Source organism: Cyprinus carpio, chromosome B16 (genome assembly GCF_018340385.1).
Source record: "Cyprinus carpio isolate SPL01 chromosome B16, ASM1834038v1, whole genome shotgun sequence".
NCBI classification, from domain to species: domain Eukaryota; kingdom Metazoa; phylum Chordata; class Actinopteri; order Cypriniformes; family Cyprinidae; genus Cyprinus; species Cyprinus carpio.
This window is the reverse complement of record NC_056612.1, coordinates 9,863,712-9,878,835: the sequence shown is the minus strand read 5'-3', so window position 1 is coordinate 9,878,835 and position 15,124 is coordinate 9,863,712. Positions and strand designations below refer to the sequence as shown.

Sequence of the window (15,124 nt, the reverse complement as noted above, 5' to 3'; positions counted from 1 at the left end):
AATTATAATATTTTAAAATAGACAACGGTTAATTTAACAACATTTGTAATTATTTCTGAGAAAGGATGTATGTGAGCAAATAAAGGCGGATTTGGTGAGCCTAAGAGACTCATTTACAGATGAATGTTAGTTTGCGTGTAGAAGTAAAATAACTTGACACAACAGTAAAAGTAGGTCTACACTTCTGAAACATTTATTAGAATATTTTTGTCTTATTCTTTAAAGACATTGGTTATTACATATGAGCACCTTCAGGATAGGCCACTCAGAGAAACACTCTTTGAGGGACAGGACAACCACATTCATGGAAAGTAGTTTCACTTGAATTAAAAAGACACTGAGGTTGATTGACTTCATCGTAGATTTTTGACACAGTATACACAAGAATGTTGGTAAATATTATTCAAGTAGAGGCGTGGGCTCTAAGCCTCATGATGGTTCTCACTACAGTCCTGTAGTTCACTAAACTAGTAGGAGGGGCTAATAAGTCAAGTCAAGTCAAGTCAAGTCTGCTTTATTGTCAATTCTTCCACATGTACAGTACATACATACAGAGAATCGAAATTGCGTTACTCTCAGACCCCCGGTGCATACAGATAACACTAACAGTAGAGCTTAAAAATCTAGATCAAATATAAAATATAAGATAAAACTATACAATAAGGGAATGTAAAAAAGACATAATAGAAAAAATAAAATAAAAATAAGGTTAAATAAAAGCAGGCAAGGCACATGGCAGATAGAGTGCAAACCAGTGAACAAACAGTGCAGATAAAAAAGATTTTTAGTGCATAAAAAAAAAATAGCTTATTCAGTCTGATTAAAAGTGACAAAGTGACAAAGGGCTCAGAGCAGTTATTTTATTAAACTGACTGATGAGGAGGTAGAATGATGTCAGATCCATGGTGAATGAGGTAGTGAGCAGACCACTGCTGCACAAAGTGACTGGTGCATGACAGTATGTTAGAGGGAGGGGGGGGTGGAAGGACCTGGGGATGTGGGACCTGGGGGGGGGGGGGGGGGTTTCATAGTTCAGTGGTGCCTGAGGCAGAAGAGGGACGGGGGGGTAAGTTCGGGAGCGAGTTCAGCTTCCTGACAGCCTGATGGATGAAGCTGTCCTTCAGTCTGCTGGTCCTGGCCTGGAGACTCCGCAGTCTCCTCCCTGTTGGCAGCAGACTGAAGAAGCTGTGTGACGGGTGAGTGGGATCACCTGCAATGCAGAGGGCTTTTCGAGTGAGACGGGTTCCATAAATGTCCTGGAGGGAGGGGAGAGAGACACCAATGATCTTCTCAGCTGCTCTCACTATGCGTTGCAGAGTCTTCCGGCAGGACGCGTTGCAGGCGCCATACCACACAGTGATGCAGCTGGTCAGAATGCTCTCGATGGTGCCTCTGTAGAAGGTGTACATGATGGGGGGTGGGGCTCTGGCTCTCCTCAGTTTGCGGAGGAAGTAGAGACGCTGCTGTGATTTCTTGGCCAGTGCTGCGGTGTTGTCGGTCCAGGAGAGGTCCTCTGTGATGTGCACACCCAGGAACTTGGTGCTGCTCACTCTCTCCACAGTCGCACCGTTGATGGTCAGAGGAACATGCTGAGTGTGCGCTCTCCTGAAGTCCACAACAATCTCCTTCGTCTTCTCCACGTTCAGAGAGAGATTGTTGTCACTGCACCACCCGGCCAGGCGGCTCACCTCGCTCCTGTAGTTTGTCTCATCTCTGTTGCTAATGAGACCCACCACAGTCGTGTCATCCGCAAACTTAATGAAGAGGTTGGAGTTGTGTGACGGTGTGCAGTCGTGTGTCAGCAGAGTGAAGAGGAGGGGGCTCAGCACACATCCTTGGGGGGCCCCAGTGTTCAGTGTGATGGTGCTGGATGTGTTGCTGCCGACACGTACTGCCTGAGGTCTTCCAGTCAGAAAGTCCAACAGCCAGTTGCACAGCGAAGTGTTGAGCCCCAGCTCGACCAGTTTGTGAATGAGCTGTTGAGGGATGATTGTGTTGAATGCTGAACTGAAGTCTATGAACAGCATTCTGACGTATGAGTCTTTTTCCTCTAGATGTGTGAGTGCTGAGTGGAGGGTAGTTGAGATGGGTTTGTGGGTGGGGTGTTTGGGCCGATATGCAAACTGGAATGGGTCCAGGGAGGGGGGGGAGGGCAGACTTGATGTGGTGCATGACTAGCCGTTCGAAGCACTTCATGAGGATGGGAGTAAGTGCAACAGGACGGTAGTCATTGAAGCATGATGGAGATGGCTTCTTCGGGACTGGAATGATGGTGGTAGCTTTGAAGCATGTGGGAACAACAGCTTGACTAAGTGAGATGTTGAAAATGTCTGTGAAGACATCAGTGAGTTCTGCTGCACAGTCTCTCAGTACACGCCCAGGAATGTTGTCAGGACCCGGAGCTTTGCGTGCATTGATCCTGCTGAAGGATCTCCTCACGCTGTCTGGGGTCAGCATCATCACCTGGTCACTGGGAGGAGGTGGAGTCTTCTGTGCAGTGGAGCTGTTTTGTGCCTCAAAGCGAGCGATAATGTATGTATTCAGCTCGTTCAGCAGAGAGATGTTGCTGTCACAGGTCCGCTGTGGGGGCTTGTAGTCCATAATGGTCTGTATCCCCTGCCACAGGCTCCGAGTGTCTCTGCTGTCGCTGAATTGATGGGCTATCCTCCTGGAGTACTGTCTCTTAGCCAATCTGATGCCGCGGGATAGGTTGGCCCTGGCTGTTCTCAGGCCCCCCTCGTCTCCAGCTCTGAAGGCAGCGTTCCGCGTCTCCAGGAGTCTGTAGACTTCCCCTGTCATCCACGGCTTCTGGTTGGCCCGGACAGTAATGGTTTTTGTGACTGTTACATCCTCAATACACTTGGTGATGTAGGCAGTGACAGTCTCCGAGTACTCCTGGAGGTCAGTGGAGTTATTTTAAGTGGCAGCCTGCTTAAACATATTCCAGTCAGTTGTATCAAAGCAGTCCTGAAGAGCCTCAGACGATCCTTCTGGCCACACTTGAATCTGTTTCTGAACTGGTTTGGCGACTTTAACGAGCGGTCTGTATGCGGGCATTAGCATGACAGTGATGTGGTCTGAGGCACCGAGGTGGGGGAGGGGGAGGGCTTTGTAAGCTCCTCTCTGTGTGGTGGTGTAAACAAAGTCTAAAATGTTTTTACCTCTTGTTGGAAAGTTAATGTGTTGGTGTATTTTAGGAAATACACTCTTTAAGTCAGCATGGTTGAAATCCCCAGCTATGATGAGAAAAAAAGCATCGGGGTGTGCTGTCTGCTGCTCACTGATGTGCTGGTACAGTTCATTTAGTGCATCGTTCCGGTTGCTGTTGCTGTTGTTCGGGGGAATGTAAACTGAAACGAGCAGTATGGCAGTATATTCCCTCGGCAGATAGAACGGCCGGCACTTAATAATCATAAACTCCACCAGGGGTGAGCAGTGTTTGCAGATCACAACAGCATCGCGGCACCACGCGTCATTGATGTAAACACAAAGCCCGCCGCCGCGGGTTTTTCCTCCCGCGACGCGAGCTCTGTCTGCTCGATAGCACGTCAGCTGGTCGAGCTGAATGGCGCAGTCCGGAACGCTGTCGCTGAGCCATGTTTCCGTGAATACAAACACACAACAGTCTCTTACAGTCCTCTGAGTTGAACGTAGTAATCGGATGTAGTCCAGTTTATTGTCCAAAGAGCGTACGTTAGCCAGTACGACGGTGGGGATAGATGGCTTGTGTGGGTTAGCCGTTAGCCTAGCCCGGATACCTCCGCGCTTACCCCTCTTCTGCTTCCTCTCACGCCGCTTGTGGCGCCTCCGCTGTGGGCGAGATGCAGTAGAGGGGGTCGGTGATGATGTAGGCCTCCGGAGCAGTTCGAGATCTCGCAGCAGTTCCGCGTGCGCGGAGTTTAACTCTAAAAAATGCGGCTCTGCCGACATCCAGCAGAAACTCACGACTGTATGCGCGCTTAAAGACAGATAGACGCGATGACGACGTACAAAAACACTGCGACTCACAAGACAAAAAACACGAAAACACCGTTCTGTCGGGACAGAGAGAAGCCGCTGCGTGTGGACGCGCCGCCATATTTGTATGGCCATATTTGTAACACACTCAGCTGAGTGTTCAGTACGTGTCAATCTGTCCCTTTGCAATAACAAAAAAAAAAATTGAAGCGACAGAAACAAAACCACAATAACACTTTCTAAAGAAAAGCATGATTTGGGAGCAGACCTAAGCCTTAGGGTTTAGGTAGATGATGGCTTTATCTCCTTATGCTTTTGCATTAATAATTTCGATAAACTCTGGTTTCAAGGAAGCGCCGCCCACCAGGAAGCCATCCACATCTTTCTGAGAAGCAAGTTCCTTGCAGGTCCCTCCGGTGACGGATCCTGAAATGGTAGACAATAAAAAGCGTGACATTTTGACCAAGGATTTTTATTTATATAAAGAGCAGAACACACCAAATAATTGTATTGTCTCAAAATCTTCTGAAAAGTCAGGCAAATTCTTTTCCAAGAGCCCTAACAAAAGCAGCTTCACCAGTTGTTTATAGCAATGAACTACACTATGATACCAGAATGTATGTACTATTATTGAAGGCATAGCACCACCCAAATTAGATACCTCATTTGCATACCCATAATGCCTTTCATGTTTAAGGTCATTGTTTCAGTCACCACCAATGAGGTACCCATTTAAAGTCATAGGAGATGCTGACTAAACAACTGTTAGTTAAAATTTGTCTATTTTAGTATTTGTCCAGTAGGTTTTCTTTAAATGGAAACCCTTTCACTCATGTTAATAACACAAAGATTTCTATTTCAACGCAATATTAAACAGTTTTATAATATACATTTAAATCGGGGAAAATATTTGATTCCCTGCTGGTTTTGTAGGTTTGTCCTCTTACAAAGAAATGAAGGGTCTGTAATTTTATGATAGGCTTATTTTAATGTACTGTATAGAGACAGAATACCAACCTAAAAATCCAGAAAAAAACACATTATATAAAGGTTAGAAATTTATTCTTATTTCATTGAGTGAATTAAGTATTCAATCCCCTACCAACCAGCAAGAATACTGGCTCTCGCAGATTGGTTGTATGCCCATTATACATAACCAATCCACAGATTAGTCCTACTACTTTAGGAAGTTACTCCTGATGTCAGCTCATTAGGTGTATTAAGACAACTGTCCACACAATCTGTATCTTCCATTCCAACCTCTCCCACCACCAGGGCAAGACCAAAGAGCTGTCAAAGGATGTCAGAGACTAGATTGTAGATCTGCACAAGGCTGGAATGGGCTACAAGACCATCAGCAAGAAGCTTGGTGAGAAGGAGACGACTGTTGGTGCGATTATTCAGAAATGGAAGAAATACAAGAACATCTGACTATGCTTACTATAACCCCAAGAACAACATCCCTACAGTCAAGCACAGAGGTGGAAACATTATGCTTTGGGACTGTTTTTCTGCTAAGGGTACAGGACAACTTCACTGCATTGAGGGGAAAATGGACTGGGCCATGTACTGTAAAATCTTGGACGAGAACCTCCTTCCCTCAGCCAGAACACTGAAGATGGGTCATGGATGGGTCTTCCAGCATGACAATGACACAAAACATACCGCCAAGACAAAGGAGTGGCTCAAGAAGCACATTAAGGAGATGGAGGGGCCGAGCCAGTGTCCAGACCTCAATCCTATAGAAAATCTGTAGGGAGCTGAAACTTCAAGTTGCCAAACGACAGCCAAAAAACCTTAAAGATTTAGAGAGGTTCTGTAAAGAGGAGTGGATCAAAATCCCTCCTGAGATGTGTGCAAACCTGGTGACCAATTGCAAAAAACGTCTTACCTCTGTGCTTGCCAACAAGGGTTTCTGCACCAAGTACTAAGTCATGTTTAGCTTGGGGATCAATGCTTATTTCACTCAAAATCAATTTCTAACCTTTATATAATGTGTTTTTTCTGGATTTTTTGGTTGGTATTCTGTCTCTATACAGTACATTAAAATAAACCTACCATAAAATTACAGACCCTTCATTTCTTTGTAAGTGGACAAACCTACAAAACCAGCAGGGGATCAAATAAATATTTTTCCCACTGTATGTATTGTTGAGTTCTAAAACTACCATAAATTATGCCGTTTTAGAATTTTTTGGAATATTATGGACAGTTAACCAGGGTGAAAGCAAAATTTGTCTACCAAAAAAATATATACTACAGCAAATATGTATTTTCATTTATTATAGGGCTGTTTGAAAAGCTTGATTCCAATTGCAGTCAAATGTTCCTCGATATTCATCATTGCCTATCTGGCTTGACAGTTTCTTATCTTTCATATCACACTACAGTCTCACTCTTCATTTTTATATAAACAGTTGCTACGCACTTGTCTTGGTTATTGATTGTATTAAAAAAAGACCTTAGACCTTCATACTGTAATACTGTTGCAGTGTTTGTCTTGTTGGCTGATAGTTTTGAATATAATAATAAAAAAAAATGCTTCAGTCACCATGAATGAGACACTCACTCACAGTGATGGGAGTTTTACTACACAACAGCTAGGTAGAAATTTGCTCTTTTAGTATTTGTCCAGTAGGTTTCCTTTAAAAGGAAGCCCCTTCAAATCAGTAAAAAAAAAAAATATATCTTTGAATATCTCAAAAGTAAAATTTTGGTTACTTTATTCTGCTGCTTATGTGCCAATAGACACAGTATGTCTGGTTTCTAGTAGGTGACATCACTGGGGTTGTGTTCAAATTTGCATAATAATGTATTTCATGTTTAACTTCCATTCACATTGTTTGCTTTAATCACCATGAGTGAGATACTCACTTAAAGTGATGGGTCGCATTCACTACAGACTGTTTAATTAAAAACCTCTTCTTTCACTTTTTGTCAAATAAGTTGTCTTTAAAAGAAAGCTCCTTTGTTTAAATAAAATGAAAGTTAAACAACTATGAAACACACATTAATGCATGTTTGTAATACACTACTAAAATTATAGTCTGTGAAAATTTGAATAATATGTATAAAGTATAATAGAAATGAAAAGTAGTAGTTAATGTTTTCTTATAGTCCTGTTTAGCCAAACCCTTTATAAAACAAACAAAACAACTCACACATAGTAATAAAAAATGACATTATTATACATAAGTCTATCCATCACTCATGGGCAGCAATGAATTGTGTTTAAATATGCATACCCATAATGCCTTTCACTTTAAATGGTTTTTGTTAAGTGTTACTATGGATATATATGGAATGGAATACATCACTACTTTAGTGAATACAGCACTGTGTGCTGCCTACAATTGTTTTAAAAATCTGATGTGAATCAGTAGGCATTATTCCATGATTCACATATGAAACAGCAGTATGCTACACTGCTGTCACATGACTGCAACCACAACCTCCTTAAAGTTCTTCAGTCACCATGAGCGAGGAAGCCGCTCTCAGTGACAGCAGAGGATCACGCCACAACACCTAGCCGGAAATTCACTCTTTTAATAATTGTCCAGTAGGTTTTCTTTAAAAGGAAGCCCTGCTGTATTGGTGTTAAAAAAAAGATCAGTTTAAAACTTGCCTAAAAATGAACAGCATATCTATTAGGCTTTAAGTGTAATAGCTAATATAAAAATTTTTTATGGAAGTAGTAATAATTTTTATTATAAACAGCTCAGTGTTGTTACTACATACTTTAAACTTACTGAACAGGTAGTTTGATTTGTGTTTATGTAGGTATGTGGTATGACTATAATAAATCTCGACAATTGTTTTTATATAAATATACTGTAGCCAATATAGACAAGCATGAACTATAAATCTTCCCAAAGCAACTATAAAGTAATCACTGTCTTAGCAGAGCTTACAGTAACAAGTCTAGCACTGTCAGTATGTGTACTCAAACCATTCACAGCACAGTCCATCTTTAATTCTCTCTCTCTTTACATTTTTACACCTTGTTCCTTGTTTTTAATGAGCAGCAGGTGGGGAGTGACAACATAAAATGTGTTGTGTCTTAATTTGCATACAGAAAATGGCTTTCAAAAGGGTTTTAGATACTTTTGTAGTTACTAATTTGATTTATCAACTTCCAAATTGACTTCATTTGTTTAACCAATATATATTATTTAATTAAACGAAGCAAAAATTGGTTCAAGTTACAACAATGTTCACTTTGCTGTAGTCACCATGACTCATGTACCTATTCAGAGTGATGAGAGTTTTACTGGAGATGTGCGATAAGAAATGTGTTCTTTTTATTTCTTTTTAGTATTTGTACAGTAGGTTTTATTTGAAAGAAAACCCCTCTATAAATGTAAGAATAAAAATATACAGCACATTGTCATGTATACTTTTAAATCTATTTTTTTAATCAGTGGTTTGGAGTGGAAATCAAAGAGACTGACCTCCATAAATGATCCTGACGGAGTTGGCAACAGCCTCTGAGACATTGGCCTTCATCCACTGCCTGAGCTTGTCATGCACCTCCTGAGCCTGTAAGAACAGCAGAGAGAGACTGAGTCACTGAGGTCAGTGAAACATGTTTAAAAAGCCTCCATGTTGTGCTTCAAACGGCTTTTCTCTACCTGCTGGGGTGATGCGGTTTTGCCAGTGCCAATGGCCCACACAGGCTCATAAGCGAGGACCACTTTGCTCCAGTCCTTCACGTTATCTAAAAGAGATTATATAGTCTTACATAAAAATACAAGAAATGTTTTATTATAATATTATACACGTATGCTTGACTAAATTGAAAGATACCTGCGATGAACTTGGTCTGTGCAAAAACAACTTTCTCTGTGATTCCGGCCTCCCTCTCATCCAGCTTCTCACCAATGCAGGCGATCACACCCAAACCGTTCTCAAGAGCATGAGCGACCTTCTGCCCAATCAACTATCAGGAAAGATAAATCAAAAGAGAGAATGAGATCAGGGAATGCTAACAATATTTTATTTGATAAGAAATGGTGACTGATTATCGCGGATTATGTGAGACTGTTATACTGTCTTGTACCGAAACCTACATTTTATTTTTGAGCAAATTTGCATAACCGTAATTGTCTTGATATTTTAATCACTTGAATTTAAAAAAAAATTATTGTAATTTTACTGTTCAAAAAAATGTACTACAATAAATCTTCCAAAAACTAGAACAAAACCAACCTCAAACAAGTGCTACTTTTATTTAATGTTTGACCAGAGACAATATGGGGAGTATGGAGTTGAATAACTACTTTATTCAACAATTCCATTGTCAACAGTCTCCTCTGTGTCTCACCATATCACTGTATGCTGTGTATGCGCTTCTGTATCATCCGCGCCACATGGATGTGCTATTTCTACCTGTTTTTAGCTTTGAGTTGAAAGAAAACAGCGCATCCGTGTGGCGCGGATAATACAGAAGAGCATACACAGCTTACAGTGATATTAAGAGACACAAAGGAGACAGTTGACAAAGGAATTATTAAAGTCCTTATTTTTGTTTTCTTCGCTTACAAAAAGTGTTCCCGTCGCTTCATATAACCCAGATCGCACGTCTGATGGTAGATGGAGTATTCTGAAGATGACTTTCATACCTTTTATGGACCTTGACACTGTTATTTATTTGGCAGTCTATGGGACAGTCACAGGCCTCCATGTTTTCATCCAAAATATCTTAAATTGTGTTCCGAAGACGAACAAAGCTTTTACAGGTTTTGGAATGACATGGGGGTAAGTGATTAATGACAAAATGTTCATTTTTGGGGTGTAGTATCCCTTTAATTGGTAGATGAGTGTAAGTGTAAATCTATAATTGGTGCAGGATGTATGTAACATGCACTGATGTTGGTGTAAATGTGTGTATTTTTGTATTGGTGGAAAATGTGTGTATTACATGTACTACAGCTTCTGGTAGTCTGTGAAAACAAATTTCCTCTTCTGAAGACAATGAAGAATGAATCTTAATCGGAATCTGACATTACTAAGGACATGTTCGAATTTGCATAACAATGCACTTTACAGTAAACTTCTATGCACCTCAGTTTACTTCAGTTACCATGAGTGAGATACTCACTCAAAAGGATGGGTGGGATTCACTGTAAAAAGACTAATTTAAAATTTGCTCTTTTAGTATTTGTCCAGTAGGTTTCCTTTAAAAGGAAGCCCATTTGTACTATCAAAAGAAAGATATTCTGAAATATTTTTAGGCTTTAACATGGTATTTTAGTATAACAGAACTATGAATGGCATTACTTATCTTTCAGGCCAATGTAAACACTCATCCAGACCCAGTATACCTGATTAGTAGTGGGTGACATCACAGGGGGGGCGTGTTTATATTTGCATAATAATGATACAGTTCATGTTAAACTTTCATTCACATATGGTTTCAGTCACCATGAGTAGATTTTCACTTAAAGTGATGGGTAGAATTCACTACACAAGGATTAAGTGGAAATTTGCTCTTTCAGTAATTGTTCAGCAGATTTCCTTTAAAAATAAATCCATTTAATATACGTTTTAAAGAAAATTTCATATTTTGTTAGCAGAAAAAAAAAGTGTGAGATTCTTTAAATAGGACCAAATCAGCCTTTAGTAAAGCCACAGGTATTGTGTAGAAAACTTTGATTTTAGCCAAAAAGTAAGAGTAGGTGAAGTAGGCATAACTAAACACTCAGTAGGCACTTGATAATTAATATCTGCTATACATCAATTTACACACTAGGGGGCAGTAAATACATGGTTTCAGTGTAGCTTATCCAGTCAACACATTATACTGATATCAAATACATTTAAAAAAAAAATATTATTGCATATCAAAAGCATCATTAAATTAACTTAACTTTCTCTTAAATAATGTTAAAAGAAACAAAAATAAACATATTGCTCATGAACTACATAACACACATGGAGGACTATATTCACTCCACAACAGCAGATGATTTGTTCTATAATGAAAATAAGATTTCATAAGCATAAAAGCACATTGAGTCACCTCATCACTCTCTCCAAACACATGGCGTCTCTCAGAGTGTCCCAGAATCACCCATTTTACTCCACAGTCCTTAATCATCGCAGGGCTATAAGAATAAGACAAATGATTTGTAGTGACAATGAGTAAGGATAGAAAAAAAACGGACCAGAAACATGAAAAAATTGAAATAAATATATTTTAATTACATATTTTTTATATGTGACCATTTTTCTGGACTGTAAATTGGTTGACATGTACCTGATCTCTCCGGTAAAGGCTCCCTTTGCAACCTTGTAGCAGTTCTGTGCCGCCACATCAATGTTAGGATTCAGCTTGGACCGGGCGTAGTCGAGGTAGATGGATGGAGCGCCACACACAACCTCTGTGAAACATAAACATGGAAAAATCACTGGGGTTCATAATAATTGCTTCTTTAGCGTGAAAGACCACCAAAGCAAAGCCCTGATGGCATGTCTCTAACAAACAGATAATATTTAACCATTTAGATTGCTCACTGGACATCTCGATTAAGAACAGTGCAAGACAGAAAGAAGATAGAATATTAGAATTTTTGTTTGACTTAAATTCACAAAAGTGTGTCTTCTAAAAGTAGCAATCTATTGAAAGCAAAGCTGAGACAAGATGGCAAATTATTTATTTCTTATCCCTGCCTACAGCCTACTGTATCATATTTGATAAATGAATTTACACAAGTAAATAATACAATAAGTACAATAACAGACACACTTTAATATTCTTATAGGTATTTCAAGATGACCATTAAATAGATTGAAACAAAAATTGTTAAAATGTATCAAATCTGACACAACAGGTCTTTGAACAACATTAATTTGTTTATTTTTCAATTATTGTATTTCACCGAATTATGTGTTTTGCCTCCAAAATAATAAGTTCAGTTTTAATCATAAAACTAAGCATTTAAATATCATCTTACTAAGACATAATATTGGGAGATATAAAGTTACAGATACACTTTATGCAAGTAGTCTTAAAACTCAGATATACATTACAAGCTGCCAGAACTCATCTGCTCCAAATAATACATCATTGCAAAGTTTGGGCCTCTTAATTAAATTGATGAGGTTTTTTACCTCCTCAAGCATTGAACAATATGATACAAAACAAAGTGGTTTCATATTAAACACGCCTGACTATTGTTTCTTATGTCAGTTTTTTATTTTAGGGTTGATAAAACGTCTGTATTACTGTATTGCCATTGGATGTGGCATTTATTCTGTAAAATTATCTTGGGTCAGACTAAATTAAACTCACTGTAAAGGGCACACATATCTGGTACTTTATCTCCCTTGATAAAAGGTCAAGTGAAAAGGTTTCTCATATGACAGCATACTACAGAGGGCATGAAGTAAAGCAAAAAGGCAAAAGCTGACCCATGACCTTTGCGTGTTTAGCGCTTCTCTCGGGTTTCAGCACGTGAATGAAGCAGACGAGGAGCAGCGTGACTTTTGGACTTTACCGATTCAGAGTCCACTGCTGCGCTATTGAAAGATAAACCCTGTCTGGATTCTCAAATAAAGCCGTAGGAAAGCTCAGACAGTGATGCAGATTTACGTCACAGTGAATATAGCGGAAACGCAAGCCCTCAAAAATGCGTTTTTGTAGCTACTATCGCTCTTTTTAAATATGACCTTTTAAAGAAACAGCTTAAGCTAATATAGCACAGTTTTATTGATAAACCGAACATACTGATCATCCTGACATCTGATCTGACAGATCTTGAACATGCACAGTGTAGCTACGTGCTGGAAATCACACACACGTTTCAAGCTTTAACCCTTGAATCACGACACACGAGGAGCATCACTCATTCATTCCCAAAACCTGACGGGAAATCGACGAATACTGCTTTATATAGCCTCTGCATTTATAAAAGAAGCTGGTTTAAATGTTAGGACACAATTTATGCAGGACACTTCTGTCTGGCTTCTGATTAATCTAAATGATTACGAGCTAAAGACTGGTTTACCCTGAAGAAAACTGAGATAATAAGAACAACAAGAAAGAGCCTCTAAATGATGTGATGCGACCTGCCAAAAGTCCCGCGTGAATGTCATCTCACGGTCAATGGTCAGTGCAGAAGCCCTCAAAGGCCTGTGTTTGTGTCTAGTGAAGAGGAAACTGAATGAAATAACGTTGTTACGCACCGGTGTCTGGGTTGAGTTTGGCCTTATTCAGTGTATTGGCGAGCTCTTCAATGCTCTTTTTGTCGCCGTTCAATTTCCAGTTGCCACCGACGAAAAACTTCCTGCCAGTCATGACTGCAAAATGTTGCTATCAACAGAAAATACTTGGTGTATGGAAAACACGGACAACCTCCGGTTGAAGAGACAGCGCGGAGATGCAGCAGTCCTCTTGGGTTTATATAAGGCTGGCCAATAAGCTCCGCCCCCTGCGCTTACCATTGGCTCAAGACAGCACGCCTGCGAAAACACGTCATTTCGTCATAGTTGAGAAATCCATATCCACTGTTCATTAGTGTTCATTCTTTTAAAGATCACATAATGTGAACTGTTTTGAAATTTTTTTTTTTTTTTTTTCATTTATGGCATTATGCTACTTGTAATATCTAAACTTGTAATGTAAATAAAATGTAACATTAATATACAAAAACAATATTAAATTAGAAAAGAAAGCTGTAAAATGTGATAATATTTATAAAAATGTTAGTGTCTTAATTTAACTTTTTATGGTTACTTATATCTTTTAATTGTATTTATTTATTTATTATATGTTTATCATGATGTAACTACAACTAATTTTGAAAAGTGGTTTTATATATATATATATATATATATATATATATATATATATATATATATATATATATATGGTACATATTAACGGTGTGCTAAATAATTTTCGTTTCACAATTAGAATTCTATTATTTCTATTCATCTATTACTTTTGAGACACCCATGTGAAATAGCAAAAACAAATCTACCATTTAAAAAAAATAAATAAATAAATAAAAATAAAAGTTTTAACAGGGGCCGGTGGAGGGCGACATGTCTTCAGTGGCAGAGATGTAGGTGGGACTAAAGGTGCATACCCACAATGCTTTTCGCAAATGTCAAATATATAAAGATGTTTCCATCACTTTTTAAGGTATTTAAAAAAGAATGATGGATTAAATTCCCGAATAGTTATAAATGGAACAATTATTTCACTTTAAATTGGTCAATTTAAACTTGTTTGGACTCCAATTATGCAGTCACCATGATCGATATGCCTGCCGACAGTAGAGAGTACGATTCATAGTGATTATCTAATTGGAAATTTGCTCTTTTAGTATTTGTCTAGAAGGTTTTCTGTAAAAGGAAGCCCATTTGTGTTGTTAAAAAACAGATGATCTGAAATGTTGTAAATTGAGCTTGATGTTTTAGTATATCAGACTTATGAATGGTATTACTTATCTTTCAGACCAACATAAACACTCATCCAGACCCAGTCTACCGAGAAGCACCCGGCTGCAGCCTGGGTCGGGGTTGCACGTGCAGCTCCGCCCCATACCTACTCTGATTGGTTCGATCGTCTTTCATAGACATGCATGATATGAAATGTGTGCGTAGTTTGTTTAGAAAGCTAAAAACGCTGTGCAGTTTTACAAAGCCTTCATTATAATGCACAGAAGAAATATAAAAATATGTTAAATATGTTAAATAAACCTGAAATAAATAAATAAATAAAACATTAACCTGTAACTCGCCATGTCCCTGAAATGATTGTTTTGCTAAATTAAACTGATCTTTAGGCTATCAGATGAACAACCAACTACATTTAATAAATGAATTGGGTTTATTATCCACAGTGGGAGGATCAAATAGAAGAATGAATTATGAATTAAATAATTTTTGTAAATTTGATCATTTCATATCATCGGAGTATGAGAAAGTATTGTTTTAATTTATATAGCATGACAAGACAATTATTTAATTTTATTGTTACATATAATTATCTGCAACAGGCTAGTGTGTCTGCTGTGTGCTATTTCAATTTTTATGAAACTTTAATTTTCTTTACTACATTGCAAAGCATAGACTTTTCCTCCCTTTTATTTCAGGAAAATATGCTGTTCCTCGTTATTTTAAAGTGAAGAAATCGATAAACTTTTATTTCTACCGGCCA

General features: G+C 38.8%; 1 protein-coding gene and 5 non-coding genes across 6 annotated transcripts; 5 read left to right on the top strand and 1 right to left on the bottom strand.

The window, feature by feature from the left end:
• Positions 1-171: 171 nt before the first annotated feature.
• On the bottom strand, positions 172-13,352 carry LOC109048699 (triosephosphate isomerase B-like). Its single transcript, XM_042740617.1, has 8 exons — positions 13,144-13,352; positions 11,216-11,339; positions 10,979-11,063; positions 8,764-8,896; positions 8,589-8,674; positions 8,409-8,496; positions 4,101-4,383; positions 172-487 (listed from the first exon to the last, which is right to left on the bottom strand). Exons 1-7 carry the CDS (start codon positions 13,253-13,255, stop codon positions 4,265-4,267), a joined length of 747 nt encoding a protein of 248 aa, XP_042596551.1. The 5' UTR covers positions 13,256-13,352; the 3' UTR covers positions 172-487; positions 4,101-4,264.
• LOC122140116 lies at positions 4,729-4,783 on the top strand. The gene has a single exon (XR_006156825.1). It is a non-coding gene; the product is annotated as a U7 small nuclear RNA (small nuclear RNA).
• Positions 6,563-6,618, top strand: LOC122140113. Its single transcript, XR_006156822.1, has one exon. It is a non-coding gene; the product is annotated as a U7 small nuclear RNA (small nuclear RNA).
• On the top strand, positions 7,490-7,543 carry LOC122140117. Its single transcript, XR_006156826.1, has one exon. It is a non-coding gene; the product is annotated as a U7 small nuclear RNA (small nuclear RNA).
• Positions 10,097-10,151, top strand: LOC122140112. Its single transcript, XR_006156821.1, has one exon. It is a non-coding gene; the product is annotated as a U7 small nuclear RNA (small nuclear RNA).
• A 919-nt stretch (positions 13,353-14,271) lies between the features above and the next one.
• LOC122140114 lies at positions 14,272-14,325 on the top strand. Its single transcript, XR_006156823.1, has one exon. It is a non-coding gene; the product is annotated as a U7 small nuclear RNA (small nuclear RNA).
• Positions 14,326-15,124: the final 799 nt, after the last annotated feature.

Coding starts and splice junctions, on each gene's coding strand:
- LOC109048699 (XM_042740617.1), bottom strand. CDS start 13,255: ATGACTGGCAGGAAGTTTTTCGTCGGTGGCAACTGGAAATTGAACGGC. Junction 8,497..8,588: donor AAACCGCATCACCCCAGCAG/GTAGAGAAAAGC, acceptor CTGTTCTTACAG/GCTCAGGAGGTGCATGACAA. Junction 4,384..8,408: donor CGTCAGGATCATTTATGGAG/GTCAGTCTCTTT, acceptor CTACCATTTCAG/GATCCGTCACCGGAGGGACC.